General features: G+C 37.7%; 1 protein-coding gene across 9 annotated transcripts in view; it reads right to left on the bottom strand.

Moving 5' to 3' along the window:
- Window positions 1–18972, bottom strand: part of TTK (TTK protein kinase) — a 38223-nt gene extending 19251 nt beyond the window's left edge. For 3 of the 9 annotated variants that reach the window (XM_014781079.2, XM_087443808.1, XM_087443811.1), the window contains exons 1-11: window positions 18822–18967; window positions 17526–17666; window positions 14444–14666; window positions 13956–14062; window positions 11609–11752; window positions 10991–11105; window positions 10758–10830; window positions 10569–10663; window positions 8878–8965; window positions 7724–7844; window positions 3268–3437 (exon numbers count right to left, since the gene is read on the bottom strand). In XM_014781079.2, the coding sequence (XP_014636565.1) occupies window positions 3268–3437; window positions 7724–7844; window positions 8878–8965; window positions 10569–10663; window positions 10758–10830; window positions 10991–11105; window positions 11609–11752; window positions 13956–14062; window positions 14444–14666; window positions 17526–17664 (1275 nt within the window). In that variant the 5' untranslated portion in view covers window positions 17665–17666; window positions 18822–18967. Of the gene's footprint in view, window positions 1–3267; window positions 3438–7723; window positions 7845–8877; window positions 8966–10568; window positions 10664–10757; window positions 10831–10990; window positions 11106–11608; window positions 11753–13955; window positions 14063–14443; window positions 14667–17525; window positions 17667–18451; window positions 18554–18817 lie in introns of those variants that run through there. The other 6 variants (XM_087443809.1, XM_087443810.1, XM_087443806.1 and 3 more) reach the window with 5 other exon arrangements.
- Between the last annotated feature and the right edge of the window lie 209 nt (window positions 18973–19181).

The following is a 19181-nucleotide window of genomic DNA, read 5'->3' as shown; positions in this document are numbered from 1 at the left end:
TTCTTTAATCAATAAAACCACACTCCCCACCTTATGTTAAAATGGCCAAATAGTAATTATTTAGCAAAATTTGAAATGGTAAGTACCTATCTAGTGTTCTTCTCCCTTGTAAGAGACATAGAGGCTGTAAAATTTATCTCATACAAATCCCAAAGCAATGATGAATGAACATCCTCTACGGAAGAGATCGGCAAATTACAGCCCTCCACCTGTTTTTTTAAATAAAGTTTTATTGGAACGCAGCTATGCCCGTTTGGTTACATATCATAGATGGCTGTTTTCATGCTATAACGGTAGAGTTGAGTAGTTGCAACAGTGACCATCTGGCCTGCAAAGCCCATTAATCTCTTACAGAAAAATTTCGCCAACTCTTGCTCTACAGTATCTCCACCAACTAGGGAACCACCTTTTGCTTGAACACTATTAGTAACTGAGCACGCACTACTGTCTAAGGAGGTTCACCTGAATTTGGGGACAGCTTTAATTATTAGAAAGTATTAGCTGATATTTAGATTAAATCAGTTTCTCTATTATAATTTCAACCCGCTGGTCCACATTATGTTCTCAAGAACCACAAGGTATAAATCTATTCTATTTTCAACATTTCAGTCCTTTAAGTTTTTGAAAATAGCTAGCATGGACACTGTATCTCTTTTCCTGGATAAATTTTCCATTTCATTTAAGATTTCCTTATACATATATATTTGGATTAGTGGTCAGGATGGTGTTGAGAAACTGTCATAGTAAGATTATTAGGTAGGGAAAGTGAAAAAAATTGTGGTCATAAAGTGGAATGTTTGCATTCGAGATTTTGGAGATCAGAATTGAGGATATAGGAATGAGTAGCTAAAGTTAAATTAAGGAAATAGTTACGACAGAGGAAAAAGTTACGAATTTGGAGGTCAGATATAGGACTAGGGATACACAGAAGTGTAGAAGCCAACAAAAACAATGACAGTTGTTGGGTTAAAAGTGATCCAGAGCCTACTATCTTCAAGCGATGATGGGGAGTCACTAGGATATTCAGCGATGAGAGCAATGAGCAAGGAAGGCAGAAGCCTCAAAAGGGCAGAGCTTTTGAAGAAAGAGAAGAAATGGTCTGTACATAGCAATGGGGAGCTTGCAGCTATAAGCTAAGAGACGTGAGAGTGAAGAAACCTCCCCGAGAGGGCCGCTGGAGAAGCAGTCACCTCCGGAAACTGCCCAGTTTCTTTCCTTTTTTCCCCTAAGTGTACTATTCAGTGGCTTTAATACACTCACAGGAGTCGTGCAATCACCACCACCACATGGTCGCAGAACATCATCATCCTAAGAAGAAACTCATACCCATTAGCAGTCACTCCCCATTCCCACTCCTCCCAGGCTCTGGCAACCACTAATCTACTTTCTGTCTCTATGGATTTGCCTGTTCTGGACATTTTGTATAAACAGGATCATACGATATACAGCCTTTTGTGATGAGTTTCTTTCACTTAGTGTGTTTTCAAGATTCATTCATGTTATGGCATGTATCAGTACTTCATTACTTTTTATCACTGAATAATATTTCCTTTGTATAAATGTACCACTTTTTGTTTATTCACTCATCAATTGATGGTTATTTGGCACTTTTTCGCAATTATGAATAACGCTGCTATGAACCTTCATGTGCAAGTTTGTGTGTAGATATATACATTTTCAATTCTCTTAAGTATATACCTATGAGTAGAATTTCTGGATCATATGGTGACTCTCTGTTTAACTTTTAAGGAACTGTCATATTTTTCAAGAGACTGCACCTTTTACATTCTCACTGGCAGTGTTTGAGGGCTTCAATTTATCCACATCCTCACCAACACTTGTTATTGTCTCTTTTTCATTATAACCACTTAGTGGATGTGAAGCAGTATCTCACTGTGGTTTTGATTTGCATTTCTCTATGGACAAATAAATGGTGTTGAGTCCCTTTACCATCCTATTGGCTTACAAGTTTTAAAAAGAAAAAAAGAGGAGATGCTTGCTCATATGATCCATGATTCGACCTGTCAGGATTCTCATCATCTAACATTTGTTATCTACTTCGTTACTTAGATCAGTGGTTCTCAAAGAGTAATCCAGGAAAACCAGGGAGGCGGGGGTCTCTAAGACCCTTTCAGGGTGTCTGAGAGGTAAAACTATTTCATAGTAACACTAAAACATTATTTGCCTTTTTCACTTTCTCTCATGAGTGTGTCCTGCAGTTTTCCTGACGCTGTGTGACATGTGATGATGAAACAGATTGAAGCAGCAAAAGCAGACAGAAGAATCCAGTCTTCTGTTAAGCCAACCATGAAAGAAATTGTAAAAATTGTAAAACAAAGCCATTCTTCTCTCTATAATTATTTTGTTTTGAAAAATACTTACTTTTCATAAAAGTGTATCTATGTTCTCATGTAATGGGTTTATTATTGTTATTTTTAACAAATTAATAAACACTTAAAAAATTCCTTGGTTTTACTTTCTAATACAGTAAATACAGATAAATATAACCTACATAAACAAAAGTTCTTTATAAGCCATGATAATTAAGAGTGTAAAGGAGTCCCAAGGCCAAAATGTTTAAGAACCACTGAGTTAAAATATAGCTGAAAAGAAATAGTGAGGAAAGCATGGCCATGGACTACAGGTGCGGCTCTCCAGTACTCCAGCAGATCACTCCTTCTGAAATAGCCCCCAGCCACTGGGCATGATCATTCAACCTGTTATAAATTCAAATACATTGTCTAGTCTATATTTTTCTCTTTTATCCATGAGAGTGATGATAGGAAATAAGTCAAATGCTTTGGTACAGCATTGCACTAGTTCAGGGATCGGCATACTGTTTTCTGTAAAAGGCACAAGAGTACACAGTTTAGGCTTTATAGCCCAGATGATCTCTGTTACCACTACTCAACTCGCAGCCACAGAGAGTAATTAAACGAATGGGCATGGCTATGTTCCAATAAAATGTTATTTACACAGACTGGCTGGAACTATACTTGGCCCATAGTCTGTAGTTTGCTGACCCCTGCACCAGTCTACCAGGAATCTAGAAACACTAACGAAAATAGAAAAGAATTCAGCTTGACATATACTCTTACTGAACCTATGACTGGTACTGATCATTGTTTTGTGAATAATAAAAAACATCCTTTGAGTAAACTATTCCATAAAATATACATAAGCACTTAATAAAAGAAGAAAATATTTAATATGATCATCGCATTATGAACAACAGCAATGCTATACTAGAGGGGAAAAGAAAGTTACCTCTGATTCAGCCTTCCAGGTTATCTCTGGAATCTGCCACTGATTTGAAGATGCAGCAGGATTCTGGTTTACACATTCTGACTTCCTCTTAGACTGCCATTGTTTCTGGTTACTTTCTGGAACCTTTGGTTCTTGACGCTCTTTAGTTTCTGAAATTTTATTTGTTGCTGCTGTCATTAAAAGGCAAGAATATTTGGTAACAACAAAATTAAACCTAAACAATAGATCATGTTACAAACTATATTAGCATTTGCTTTTTTTTTTTGTGTGTGAGGAAGATCAGCCCTGAGCTAACATCCGTGCCAATCCTCGTCTTTTTGCTGAGGAAGACTGGCCCTGAGCTAACATCTATTGCCAATACTCCTCCTTTTTTTTTTTTTTTTTTTACCCTTTTTCTCCCCAAAGCCCCAGTAGATAGTTGTGTGTCATAGTTGCACATCCTTCTAGTTGCCGTATGTGGGACGCCGCCTCAGCACGGCCGGACAAGCGGTGCAGTGGTGTGCGCCCGGGGTCCTAACCCAGGCCGCCAGGAGCTGAGCACGCGCACTTAACCGCTAAAGCCACAGGCCGGCCCCTAGAATTTTGCTTTTAAAAACAAAGAAACTAAAAGCTTTAAGCCAGCTGACAATCTGCTTTTAGCAAGTCAATTTTACAAAGTTGTAATACAGCCGTCTTCCTAAGTTGTCATCTACAGCTTGGTCAGAGACCATTCTGGATTTAAATGCTTTGGTCTTTACCAGTAAACAAGTAATTAAATAAGTAAAACTTTAAAAACCTATATATGTAATAAAGTTGCAAATAAAAAGAAGCTAATTCATCACTTTTCATAGACCTCTAGTTTTTTAATAAAAAATTTACCTTATACTAGCCTGTACTTTACTTTCTTAAGGGTCTCTAAATGAAAGAGCCTCAACAATATATTTAATTAATTAATTTATTTTTCCCCCAAAGCCCCAGTAGATAGTTGTATGTCATAGTTGCACATCCTTCTAGTTGCTGTATGTGGGACACGGCCTCAGCATGGCCGGAGAAGCGCTGCATCGGGGCGCACCCAGGATCCGAACCCGGGCCGCCAGCAGCAGAGCGTGCACACTTAACCGCTAAGCCACGGGGCCGGCCCAACAATATATTTAATATTCTATGATTATCAAACTTCCATTCCTCTCATGATAATAGATACAAAAACCCTAAACAAAATATTAGCACTCGATATACAAAAAGGATAATAAATTACAACCAAGTTGGATTACTCCTAAATGCAAAGTTTGCTTAACATTTGAAAATCAATGTAATTTTCCATAATAACAGAATAGAGAAAAAAAATACGATCAATTCAATAAACACAGAAAAAGCATTTGATAAAATTCAACACCCAGTCACAAAAAAACTAATGGTAATCTAGGTATAAAATAGAACTCATTCTGTTTTGATATTTAATAAAGAGTAGCTACAAAAATCTATAGCAATTACTATACTAAAGGTAAAATATTGAAAGCTTCCTTCTTAAATAAGGAAAGAGACAAGAATGCCACCTATCATTCCTTCTATTCATCATTATACTGGAGGTCTTAAGTACAATACAGCAAAGAAAAGAAATGAAAGTTCAAAGAATTGGAAAGAAAAAAAATATTCTATTATTCTCAAACAACATGAAAGAATCCATAGAAAAATATTAGAATTATTCAGTGAATTTAGCAATGTCACTGTGTCTAAGATCAATAACTAAAAATCAGTATTTTTATATACTAGCAACAAAAAATTAGAGGATAAATTTTTTTTGAAAAGATACCATTCATTACCATAGCATAAAAAAATTAGATATCTAGGAATAAGTCTAGCAAAAGATATGTAAAATCTCTACACAGAATACAATTCTCTCACTAATGTCTTAAAGACTACTTAAATGAATGAAGGGATATGTCAGGTTAGTAGCCTAGAAAACTTAGCTGTTAAGATGTTAATTTGTCCCATTTGATCTCAATCAAAATGCCACCTTTTACAAAATGGAACCTGATTCTAATATTTATATGGAAATCCAAAAGGCCTAGAATAGCTCAAGTCTTGAAGAAGACAAAATTGGAAGATTTACACTGACAGATACGAAGACTTACCGTAGTAATTAAGAGAGTATTAACAGAAAGACAAAAAGAACTGGGGAACAGAGAAGAATCCAAAACCAGACCTCATGTGGGATAACCTCATTTCCAACAACTCAGGGAGGGGGAAGGGGGTCTTTTCAATAAATGCTGCTGGAGCAAAGGGTATCCACGTGGGGAAAAATGAATCTTGACACTTGATGTTACACATGCACAAATATTAAATTCAGGTAGAAGTTTAAATGTGAAAGGTAAAATGACAAATCTTCTAAAATATATGGAAATATCTCTATGATCTTGGAGCAGGAAAAGATTTGTTTAAAGACATAGAAAACACCACAAAGGAAAAGACTGATAAATTAAAATGCATGAAAATTACGAATTTCTGTTTATCAAAAGTCTTCGCTACAAAATGGGAGAAGTTACTTGTAATACATATATCCAACAAAGGATGTATATCTAGAATATCTAATATCTCCTAAAAATCAATAGGAAAAAGAAAGAAAACCCAATAGAAAAATTGGCAAGAGACTCGAACAAGTACATCACAAGAGGTTATCCAAGTGGCCAATAAACATAAAACAGATGTTCAACATCATTAGACCTCAGGGAAATGCAAATCAAAACCACAATGAGGTGTCACTCACAGCATCAGAATATCTAAAGTTAACAACCAACAATAAAAGGGAAGAATATGGAGCAAGAGCGACCTACCTGCTGGTCAATGGTGCGACCCCTTTGGAAGACGGTTTGGCACTATCTACAGAGCCGAGTGTACACACACCCTGTGGCCCCCAACAACCCCACTCTGAATACACTCGACAGAAATGCATATGCATGAAACGACATTTCACTAGGCTCTACTCTTATGATTTGGGCAGTTTTCTGATTGTAAGTTTTGCCGTATAATAAAGTATTATTGGCACAGTGTAGGCCCTCAACAAGCATTCATCTAAAATCATTCAATTAGGTGTCAGATTAGTACTATTAACAAGCATATTTGATAAAGACAATTTCTCAATCATACCAGTTTATAATAGATGCAACGAAACATAAAATATAACAGTTTCCCTCAAATCTAGGAATAGGAATCTATTCCCAATCAAAATAATAGCAAAAAGACTATTCTTGGGTAACTAGCCGTCCCAGTTTGCCTGGGACTCGGGGCTTTCCTGGGACATGGGACTTCCAGGGCTAAAACTAGAACAGTCCCAGGCAAACCAAAATGAGTCTAGGGCAAGCCAGCTTTGTCACAGTGTTCCTCCTCAGTTTTATTAAAAGAAGGCCGGCCCTGTGGCTTAGTGGTTAAGTGCGCGTGCTCCGCTGCTGGCGGCCCGGGTTCGGATCGCGGGCGCGCACCGATGCACCGCTTGTCCAGCCATGCTGAGGTCGCGTCCCACATACAGCAACTAGAAGGATGTGTAGCTATGACATACAACTATCTACTGGGGCTTTGGGGGAAAAAAATAAAATAAATAAAATTTAAAAAATTTAAAAGAAAAAAAAATTACATCCAATCTGGCAACCTTTGTTTGAATAAGGATCATGCAATTCATGATCCTATATAGAAATCTTTAATGGTACCCTGACATCTAAAAAAATAAAAAATTAAAGCCTGGCATTCAAAGTCTACCTAGTCTTATCTCCTACTTCTACACTACCTGCGTCACAGTTTCAGCATAACTAGACGATCTTTCATTCCTAAAGTGTTTTATTCTTTTGTTTATGCTAAGTGCTCCATCTGAAAAACTCTACCACTGCTATTTCTTCCTATTTAAATCCTAACAGTTCTTCAAGTTGCTTCTCCTCCACAAATTATTTCCTATTTCCCAAATTAGTTCCTCAAATTTCTCCTTCTTCTAAATTTTCACAGCATTTTATTTATGTGGTTCTCATGACACGCTCCACATTCCATTCAGAATTATATTTATCAGTAGATCTCCCACACGAGATGGCAACCTCCTTGGGACCCTACCTGATTCATTCATATATCCTTAGAATATCATGGTACCCATATAGTGGACAATCAAACGTTTGATAAAAGAAGAAAGGGAGAATTGTTGTATAAATACAGCCTCTGTGTCCTTTCCAGAAAATATCTGTCAAGCCAACCAAGAAAAATTACTCAGCTCCATTGTATTTTCCTTCCATTCTTCCTTTTATGTACCTTTTAGGCAAATAAACTTCCTTTGCTACCGAATTCAATACTTTTCATATACTCTATATAAATTCAACTGAAATACAAGACAAAGGAACAGAGACACAGTCTTACATCGCAATTCTTAGGTGGCTGGTCAGCTTTCACAAGCAATAAAGTGATTTTCTTAATTAAAGAAGTCTATCTATTTTGTCACCCTTACCTTCCAATTTTGTTAGAAGACTTGATTCAGTTTTATTCTTCAGGGTTATTGAATCAGTACTAAGTTCAGAACTCCTCCCATCTGACATCAGAGCCTCCTTGGAATGGATATTTTGAACAGACTACATAAAAAGAATAAGAGTCCCATAAACAGTAGTAGTACTAATTTGTCCTATTGTTCAATACACTCAAGTCTCATCTATGTGAAAATATTACTAGGAAAATTATCTATTATAATCACATGTAGACTCACAAACTCGTAGCAAAGATTAACTTCTTAAATTATTGACTAGAGCAATGGGAATGGCCATAACCATAAATTTGGCCAATTTGCTTTCAATGGATATATTAATCAATTGCCAGAATATATTCACTTAAGAGAAGTTAGAAAGTTAGAATCCAATATAGAACATGCCTCTTTATTTTGTTACCATGATTGTATGTTATCACCAAAAATAACAGCATTAGTCAAAATTAAGATTTGTGTAAGTACATTCAGAAAGAAAACTTTTTGACACAACTATGCACTATTCTCTCATATAGCTGTGATTAGTTAAAATTATGATTTTAAAGCATAGACCATGAAAGAGAGAGAGGAAGAAAGAATATAAAATTAAAAAGACCCACACTGTGACGCCAGGGGCTTAACTAAACTACAATAAGAATATGACCCCTAAAAGTCAGGGACCAGGGACTAAGATCCTGTCTTTTAAGTTTATACAAAGTTGCTCTGCCACGTCAGGACATCAGGATGGAGAATCTAAGCCCTCACCGCTGCCCATCACAATTTACTCGCTCATTTCTGTTCAACATGCCCTGCTAGACCACATGATTACGCCACCAAGAAACAAAAGCTGGGGGGAATGGCTACCGCGGCTATGCCCAAACCCAGGCCAACCAATCTCCTTCCACACATGCATATAGTAGTCACTTCCCAGTCATCCCAGGAGATGGCTGATCCTTGCTCTACCTCCTCAACCTTGGAGAGAGTTTAGGACTGCTGTACCACTTCCAATCAGTGGTCCTACATCTCTTGGGGCTTCAGGAACACTGCTGGAGATATCATAGAAACTATGGACCCCTTCCCCAGAAGCAGCTCCATGGACCCTGGATCACGGACCTTTGCTCCACATAAAGATTTAAAAATTGAAATACCTTTAAATTTCTCAATTCACAGGAATCATTTCCACTTGATTTAGATCCAGGCACAATCATATCTCGGCACTCTGATCCAGAGGTCTGTCTATTACCCACGAAACAAAATAATGCTTAATTTGAAATTAATCTTTTCAGTGTATTATTTTTTCCATTTTAAAACTGGCTTTTTAACAATATGTTCACTTTTTAATTGAAAAAAATCTCTTAAAATGATATTTTTTAAAATAACGTGATTCTAGTACAAACGTGATTAAGTTCGGTGCTGGGCAATGACAAAAGTGACAGGGATAAGTAGTAGGTGATTGCCTACTTCACTACCTAGTAAGTGACAGTGGGAGTTAAGGTGTGAATGTAGGAAAGGGGAAAGGCACAGCAGGCTATAGGTGAAACTACACTTCCAATCGCAAATAGCTTCAGGATAAGAACTGGGGTATAAACCCTTCCGTGTGCCTCCACAGTGCCTACCATACACTCTATCATAACAAGCACCAAGAAAATGACTGGTTTGTCTTTGTTTTTATTTTTTTGGAGCGGGAGAAAGTCTCCTTACTCTTCAGCCAGGTATTTGAAGTGGCGAAGACAAGACAATAGTTATAACATTTTGGAGCTTAATCTTGACAACCAAAATGCTCTTTTAACATCAATATTTAGTCAAGCCCTAAGCAGAATAGAAATTTAAATACAGAAGACAACAACTGAAACCAATCAGTTATATTTCCAAAGTTCACTTGCAAAATGATTCTCTGGAATCCAAGGAGCCGTTTCCAATAGAAATAAGGTTATAAATAGTAGTTAGAGTTAATAGACCAGAAAAATTCCCTTAGCTAAGCTACAACACTAGATTCTCATTTGTTTTAAGGGAAGAAGCACCTGAGTTGAAGGAAGGAGAACACAATGGAGGTATGAACAGTATTTCATCTCTACCCACCCTCCCTACTTCCTGATGCCTTAGGTTCTGACACAAGTGAATGAATGACTGATCTTTCTCACCGAGAGCTGCTCTTGCCCTTGAACTAGCTGGAAAAGACATTGTTCTCAGACCTCCCTCCACCCCTGCTAGGGAGACGTCCATACACACTGCGAAGAGACTCTCACCAGAGAGGCTGCCGCGGGTGAGAAGTGTTCAGACATCACAAGTTTTCACCCCAGAGATGTCTGCATAGTCTTTTAAGCTTTGTGTCGACTTAATATTTTTCCTCAATGTTTCCTAATTTTTTAATAGTTCCTTTAATGGATATTTTTAATGAGTGAAAAAGCAAAATAAAATCATATTCTCCACTCATTCCTTTGTCCCTGACAGCATTTAGAGATTCAGTAACATTTAATACTAAATAAAAATTTATTCAGGAGCTGGCCTCCTGGCCTAGTGGTTAAGTTCGGTATGCTCCGCTTTGGCGGCCCGGTTTCTCGGGTTTGGATTCCAGGTGCAGACCTATGCCACTTGTCAGCCATGCTGTGGTGGTGTCCCACATACAAAATAGAGGAAGACTGGCACAGATGTTAGCTCAGGGCTAATCTTCCTCAAGCGAAAAAAAGAGGAAGATTGGCAACAGGTGTTAGTTCAGGGCAACTCTTCCTCAACAAAAAAAGTATTCATAATTACTGTTACATAGTAAAAGACTTTAAGACCATTCTGCTATCAATCTTCAAGTATTAAAAACAAATTAAGAAATTAAAACCAAACATACCTTTTTGTAAAACTTGGTACAACTGAACCTTCTGTCCTCACATGATAATCTGGGCTATTTAGAAGGTTAACCGGGATTCTTCCAAAAGGGCATGACTAAAAATGTTTCAAAAGATTAAGTAACCAACTAGGAAATAAACAAAGACCTCACCACTACCCTTTTAATCAAAGTAAATTAAAAATAAGTTACCCGTTTAGTTTTGTTTGATCGTTTCAAGGGATTTCCATGACCTATCTCTGCATCTTGAGGGGGCATGTTCTCTCTAAATAGAAAGAAAATACCTCCGATTTTTTTAAGAATAATATTAACATATTTCCATTAACCAATAAACATTGTTATCACTGTTACATGCAAATATATATGTAGATGTATAAATAATATAAATCTATGATGAGCGTTTAAACCTGATTCAGCGTCCTCACCCATACAAAAGCCTAGCTTTAGCAGTCTGTCCTCTGGAGTCACAGCTGGCATTCTTATTCTGTAAGTGTCCAAGTGAACTGGAGAAGGATTCCTGGGCAGTTAATATTGCAGATGCTGTGAAAATTTTGAAAAATTGTAATTAAACTTGTAAAAACATAAGGCATACAAAACAAAGTAATCTTACAAATAAGAATATTTAAAAAGTCAATTCATAGTAAATATTTGTCCCCAAATAAGATATGCAGACATGAAGATGTTAGCAAGATAATTCTCTATGCTTCCTAATTGTTTCATAATTGCATTACTGCTTCCCCAGAGTAAAGGCACATGCTCCATTTCTAAAAGCAAAAAGTCACTCTCTTGCTTAGATCGAGTTGTTTTTAATGTGTCGACAATGAGTTTGATTAGCAAATAACAAAAATTAAAAAAAAAAATTTCAGCAGGGTAGAAAACACTTTGTTATTTCTAAAAAAGTCTTACCTCCTTTACATCTATAATTTAATCTCAGATTTTGACTATTCTACAGAAATGATATTTTTCTATAAAATATTACCCTGAATCCTTTTTTGCAGGACAATCTATTACAGAAAAGTATTAGCGCTCATGAATACATTTACCTGATAAACTCTTCTTTTCTTCCTCTGAAAGCAGCTGCTTTTTTTGGAGGTTTAAATTCTGAATGGCAATTTCCAGCATTTCTAGTGGTACTGCTCCACACTCCACAGCTTTATGAAGAAGTTGTTTACTTTTTTTGAAGTTACCTAACAAAAGAAAAAATAATTGTCATTTTAACGCAGCAATCTTTACTCCCCAGATACTTATTCATCAGGACCTGGGATAAAAGTTAAAGAGGCTTAAGCAAAAATATTTATTCCAAGACTCATGCACTTTGTTTCATAAGCGAATAAGCAATCTCTCACTTCTGATAACAACTCATGTCAAACAGTTCACTTGTGTAATATGTAATTGATGTAATTATGCATTAATTTATTACCGTTGTCCATTTTCAGAAATAAAAGAAGTGTAACAAAGCACTTACAAAGTGGGGAAACGCCAACCAGAACAGTTAGAAACCTGAGGGAATTCAGTAAAAGGGAAACCTAAGCCCCAGATGTTACAATAGTCTCAAAAGCATCAATCTGTTACAATACAGCATAATTATCATTTGTAATGACACTTAGTCATTAAGGAAAGGTTGACACCTTTTGCTAAAAGGAATCCTTCATCAAAAGGATTCTTGTAAAAAAATGTAATGACAACAATTAATCTTTAGCTACCAGACTTAGCTATGCGACCCGAAAAATGCAAAATAACTGACAGAATACCACAATTACCTTTCTGACTATAGATAAATTACCAAACAAATTTTCTTTCAACTCCAATCTTAAACAACATATTTAGTCGAGAATTTAATATTATAAATATTAAATGCATATGTCATGTATCTTATGGAATATGTTATCAGCATTTATGGGAGCCATTGAGCTATGCTATGCACTTGGCACTTAAGGGATAAAGATGATTAAGAGATGGCCTTTTGCTTCCAACAGTTTACAAATTTTAAGAATATAAATATATTTGACACTGGTTAAGTCTACATTTATTGAGAATAGTGATATTTCATGTATTGAGCATTTTAGGACAGCAAAAGAAGAGAGAAAGTCTTAGATAAGAACTGATAATTAGAGAGCTTATCAAGGTCACGGACCCTTTGAGACTCTGATAAAAACTATACACACCAAACTGTACACAGGATTTCAGGAATGTTGCATATTTCCTGAAAGCCTATTCATCAACCTTGTTCAAAATAATCACCATTTTGACTTGAGGCTACTACTACATTGTGGTGGTACAGATAAATTTATTGATTTATTTTTTACAGATAATAGAATTTGAGATTTCCAATGTTTATGTGTTCTAAAGATGTAAAGTTTATAGTTGCTGTTGATAGGCCATAATACCTCAAAAATTTTTAAGTAGAATGAAGGGGAGATAAAGGGTCTTAAATGCCTGGCCAAACTTACTTTAACAAGCAAAGAGGAGGAATCAATGTTCCTAGGCAGGAAAGGGATGATTTTTTTAAGTCACCTGATAGTGCACCAGATAGATCGGAGATGATGATTCAGCTAACCAGGACTCAGAAATCATCTGAATAAGTAAAAGTTCAGGGTTCTCAAACCATTTGCTGAGTTTGTACAATGCTTTTCTCCAATGTCAATCCTGGGAAATACTCTCCAGTGACTGAGCCCTGCTTTGGGCACATCATGGGGATGCTGGCTGAGCTAAACCAACAGTTATAATGTCTATATCACTGGTGGTAAATGGGATGAGGGTTGGAGCAGAAACAAGGCAAGAGGAAAACAGGAACACATGCCCAGACAGCAGATTGACGGTGGATGCAGAGGCCCCAGAAAAGGAGAAAAATAAATAAGACTAAGGAATGGCCAAGCTAAAAATGTCTGAAGAAGAGACTGTCCTGGTCCTAGCCAAAAAGTCCAGACTCTGAAGCACCAAGTGAGCAAGAAATAAAAGCTTCGCCAATGGTTTACTTTTTTTTTTAAAGGAGAACTACCAATTAATGCTACAAGTATATTTGATGCAATGAAACCATAGCATAAAAAAAGCTTATCTAAGTTCTATCTTAAATATCTTATATCCTTCATCCCAAAACTATTCAGCACAGAAGCCACTTTCCTTTAGATATGCCCTGAATCTAACCAAGAACATACACAACGTTCACGCTCATTGCTCGGGATGACTCCTTACAAGTGGAGGAGCTAGTAGAACAGATACTCTCTGCATTTATACTCAGGCGGCATTCTTCCCCCATGTTCCCATCTGATCAACTTTCATGCCTTTGGCCTCAAATTTCCACTTCACATACATGATTGAATATTAGTATATAAGTTACAGTAGGAAGTTGTCTTTCACTTAACATTTTGACGAATCTAATTTTCAGATTACCTTGCGATAGTTCAAACTGTGCAAAAGATATATGTACAAAAGCAAATTTCTTGCAGTTTGCTCTGGCCATCTGAAAGCAGTCACGCGCATCATCTGGCTCTTGAATACTGTAATGAAGATTTCAGAGTCACGTTTTAAGAAAAGGACACAGTTATCTAAGTTTGATAACTCCTCATTCTATTTTCCAAAAGACATGGGATGTTGTTTTTTCCTTGTGTAAAATTAAATACTAATAAGATATTTTAAAAAATCTTCTTAGGCAGAATTTAGAATATGTGACTTTTGTGGAAATGTGTACAAGATAAAGAGAGTTTACATTATTCACTTGTTAATTATAAGCAAAAGGATTCGGTCAAAAAATATCAATTTTCTTACAAGTAATCCTGACAACGTGTTTTCATTTTATCTTTTTGCAACGTAGTTATGTGTTATGTAATGTAGTTAGTTAAATGTAGTTAGTCAAATGTAGTTAAAGTGCTAATACTTACGCTTTTAATTCAGCAAATCTCACTTGAATTTGAGCAAAACTCTCATTTTGGCCATATTTATCTGGAGGAAGTGCTTCAATTGCTTGACTGTAACGACCAATCAATTTATTTAAAAGGGCATCATTTAGGGGGACACTGTTTTTCTCTAGTTTAAGCAACAAATTCAACCAGTCGTCTGGGTTATTCGCCATCATTATAATTTGGTTAACAGTTCCCGAGTTATCTGAATATAGGGAACAAAATATACCACAATAGAAGTAAGAAAGATATAAAACAAATGCCAAATTGCACTTTTCTTTCAAATTACAGTTAATCATTTATGCTCTCAGTAGCAATGTACATAAACTCCTTAAAACACTTTTTAAAAACTTTAACAATTTGTGTAAATATAAGTAACTTATTTACTGCATATATATCTTTTATGAGGGTATATTTTACTCCAAAAAGCTATATATTTTGAAGGAAAGAAAAAATTTGCAAATAAATGTTTTTTTCATAAGTAGCTTTAAAAAACCATACGTAGTCCAAGAAAATTTTATGCTCTAGCAGCAAATTCTATTTTAGCATGTTAACTTTTATCCAAAGAAAATATAAGCCTCTCCCACCACGACTTGTACCAACTTTCTTGGAAAATTCTTCATCAAAGACTTATTCATTAAAAACTTAGAAACTTATTGCCCCAGTCCTAAGATAACATTCTTTATCCAACACCATCTCCCTATATCTCACACTTACTCTTCAACCAACCAACCAAAACCAGTTTACAAAAGATAAGCAACTGATACAGGTCATTTTCTTCTCCCTCCAAGCTACCCCTATTTCTCCATAATTTTCATGCTGTAATTTACTTTTTACTTTTTTTAGTGTTAGCTGTTTTAAAAAGACAACTCGAGGGGCCAGCCCAGTGGCACAGTGGTTAATTTCCTGTGCTCCGCTTTGCCAGCCTGAGGTTTGCAGGTTCAGATCCTGGGCATGGACCTACACACTGTTTATCAAGCCATGCTGTGGCAGGCATCCCACATATAAAGTAGAGGAAGATGGGCACAGACGTTAGCCCAGGGCCAATCTTCCTCAGCAAAAAGAGGAGGATTGGCAACAGATGTTAGCTCAGGGTAATCTTCCTCACACACACACACAAAAAGACAACTTGATTAATGTCAGTCTCCTGTTCAGGATATTATAGTCGTTAGTAAACAGTATTAAATTCAGATTTCTGGGAGAACCTATCATTCCTTCCATTAGTTTATTACTTTCAACAAGGGCTAAATCTTTACTTTTGCAAATAAAATTACTGTTTCTGCTCTCTACTAAAACATAGCACATTCATAATTTTGCTTTATTTTAAGTTTAATCTGGTCTGATCTTAACTTCATTTTCCAGTTTTATTTCCTAACGAATTAGTCTGCAAGACATCTAAAACACACTGTCTTGGCAGATGTATTCTACATGCCTCTGAGGACCCCATTCTCCCTCTAGTCAACACTTAAAGCATTGTGTCTTTATTGTGTTAGTATTCCTTTGATGCCAAACAATGTAGTGTAGTAGATTCATAAATTCTTCTCATCTAGAAACCATGGTTTTAAGCATCTTTGAATCTTCTTCTATACTTAATATAATGTCTTACATCCCAATTATCAAAATGCATTTAGTATTTACAGTTTTGAGTAGCTAAGGATTTTAAATAAGGACTCATCTACCTTGGTGTACAAGCTTTGTTAGTGCTATTTAAACACACATAATAAAGTATGGTGGTACTCTGTTAAGAATTGGCTTAACAACAATACGATCAGTTTAAAGGCTGTTTTGAGTGAATGTGATCTGCCATAATGACTAGATTACAGATTCTTCCATTTATTTTCAATGTTTCATCCATTTAATGGTTAGTATAGACATGACAAACTTATCAAATCCTCAACAATCTGAAATATAGTAAAGAATTAGGCTTCTGAGCTAGTACTTTTCATAGAACTAGGGTATTAAACTTTGGGCACTTTTACTCATTCATCACTCAATAAACATTTAAGTGCCTACTGTGTGCCAGGCACCATTCTAAGCTGTGTAGATATAACAAAACAGATAAAAACCATGTCCTCATGGAGCTCACAGTCTAGTGGAGGAGACAGATGTTAAACAAACACATGAGCAAATCAGATATAAGATGATTAGTGCTACGGAGAAAAATAATACAGGGAAGGGAGATAGGGGACACACTCCCACCCCAGCACGTTGCTACTTTAAATAGGTAGGTTAGGGAAGGCCTCACTGAGATGATATTTGAACAAAGACCTGAAGGAGGCAAGAGTTGGGAGACATCTGGGGAGTGGTGTTCAAAGCAGACAGCAAGAGCAAAGGGACTGGGGTAGGAGCTGGTCTAGCATATGGGAGAGACATCCGGGAAGCCACTGTGGCTGGAACAGAGTGAACAAGGGAGACCGGGAAAAAAAAGCCAGGGAATAATAGGAAGACTCTCTAAATCAAAAATTGAGAGTTTGACTTTAAATTTATACATAATTTTATTCAGATTGAGGAAGCTTTCCCAGTTTGCAGCAAAAGAGGAATGGAAAAAATGGCAATATCTATTGATGGCAGGCATATCAGCAGAAATAACAGCTGACGGGCCGGCCCTGTGGCTTGGTGGTTAAGTGCGCGCACTGCAATGCTGGTGGCCCGGGTTCGGATCCCGGGTGCGCATCGAGGCACCACTTCTCCGTCCATCCTGAGGCTGAGTCCCACATACAGCAACTAGAAGGATGTGCAGCTATGACATACAACTATCTACTGGGGCTTTGGGGGGAAAAAATAAAATAAATAAAATCTTTTAAAAAAAAAAAAAGAAATGACAGCTGATAATAAGGGAAGAGTTAAGAAAACCTCTGAGCACACTGTAATAAATGATGTTAAGTTTCCTTTTTTAAGAAAGCATAAAATTGTGGGAATATTTCCATACAAAAGGATTAAAATATAAAGTGTGCGTACTCAAATTGGTAAGCATCAACTACCGAGGAAATTACATTATGTGAACACACAGTGGTTAACATTCCATTCCTTTACTGCAGAGGGCGGGCAGAAAAAGGGAACTTACCTGTAGTATCAGCAGGGACTTTAGTCAAGCTTAGCTCATCAGTAAGGTCTTCATTTTTAAATTTATTTTTAATATCTCTCACTTTGTTCATTATGGAATCAATTGTCAATTCTCTGCCACTTAAATCTTCAGCTTCCATTTCTAAGAAAAAAGAATTGAAATAGTCATAATTCCTATTTCTGCTGGCATTAAAGGAAAAAAAGTTGCAACTAGCCTTTTAGAACCCAGAAGACTAAAGCATTGGTTATGTGAACACAACTAAACACAGGTATTATTAAGGCAGTATTTGTGAAGCTACGTGCACAAAAACAACAGCATATCTTTGAAATTTGTCCAGCAAGGTTTCCAGTAGGCTAAGTACATGTTTTCTTCCCAACAGAACTTCGATAAAGCCATTGCACAACACAGAAATTGCTGCCCCCTTTCAAACTTTCCATTTTTCTTCTACACACTGAAGGCATTCCTTTCACTCTTTTCCAGAACTGTTTTCTCTGGGCCATCTGCAAATTCGGTCATTTTTTAAAAATGCGATGGAATGTTTGCTTGGATTCTGATAGTGACATACAGACATAAAGCATCCTTTTGGTAATGCAAATAACCATTCCTTTATTCACCTGTTTTATGTGAGTAAACCTGCACATTGCAAGTGCTTTCAAAGCAGACTATATACAACATCACAGCCCTTTATTGATAAATGGGATATTAGCAGGCTTGCTCTTAGGCATATCTGGCAGAATCATGGTTTGCCACCTTAATCATTCTAACACCAAGAATCTTCTAATACCAAGAATCTACTGTATTCGTCAGTACTGAGCACTTGCTCATCCGCACGGTGGTGACGTTTGGTCAACAAAGTGTCTGCGGTCTTCCTGTCAATCTCATCTTTGTGATTCTCAAACATCATCCCAGTAACCAGGGTCACTGACCTAGAGTTTAACAATGAAACGGGGCGATAAAGTGGAAGCTAGGTATCACCTCCTGAAGTCAGGTTCGAAACGTAACTGTCAGAACACGGCCACCATCTCCTCTGCCTGTTCTAAAACGCCAGACAAGAGAAAGTGTGTCTTCTGTGAGACGATCTCGTGTCCCCAAACTCTCCCCAGGTGCCCCGCCAGGCCCTCTCCCCGGCGAGGTCCACACCCACCTCTTGCTTCCTGGGGCCTCAACACCACCCGGTGCACCGCCCAGGGGATTGGCGGAAGCGGCGAGACCTCCCCTCCCCCTCCGGCTCCTAGAGCCGCGCTCCACGCCGTGTACCCGGCCCTGAGCCCCGCCTCGCCCCGACCACTCACCGACCTGCGAGCTAAAGAGCCCACACACCGGCGGCCGCCGTTCCTCGGTCGGCCGGCGAGGCCGAACTCACCGCCAGAAAGCGGGGTTGAGGAGAAAAGACGGAATCCAAGCCCTCTCCACAGACACGTTTGAATTTCCCCGCCGCTATCGCCGCGGCCGCCTATTGGTCGAGGCTGGTCACGTGGAAGCGTCTGCTGTAATAGGTTCGTGCGCGTCGGCCCCGCCCCTTCGCCGACCCGCGGGTCAGAGCCCGGGGACGGTCCTCCGCCCACACTGCACGCGCGTGGCGCCTGGGCTGCCGCGTTGCCGGCGCTCGTCCGGCGTTCGTGGGGCACCGGGAGGCCGGCTTTCCTGCACCTTCCA

This window comes from Ceratotherium simum, chromosome 19 (assembly GCF_057802395.1).
Source record: "Ceratotherium simum simum isolate JZ-2026a chromosome 19, ASM5780239v1, whole genome shotgun sequence".
Lineage (NCBI taxonomy): Eukaryota > Metazoa > Chordata > Mammalia > Perissodactyla > Rhinocerotidae > Ceratotherium > Ceratotherium simum.
The sequence above is the reverse complement of the archived record's forward strand: the minus strand, read 5'-3'. Positions and strand labels throughout refer to the sequence as shown.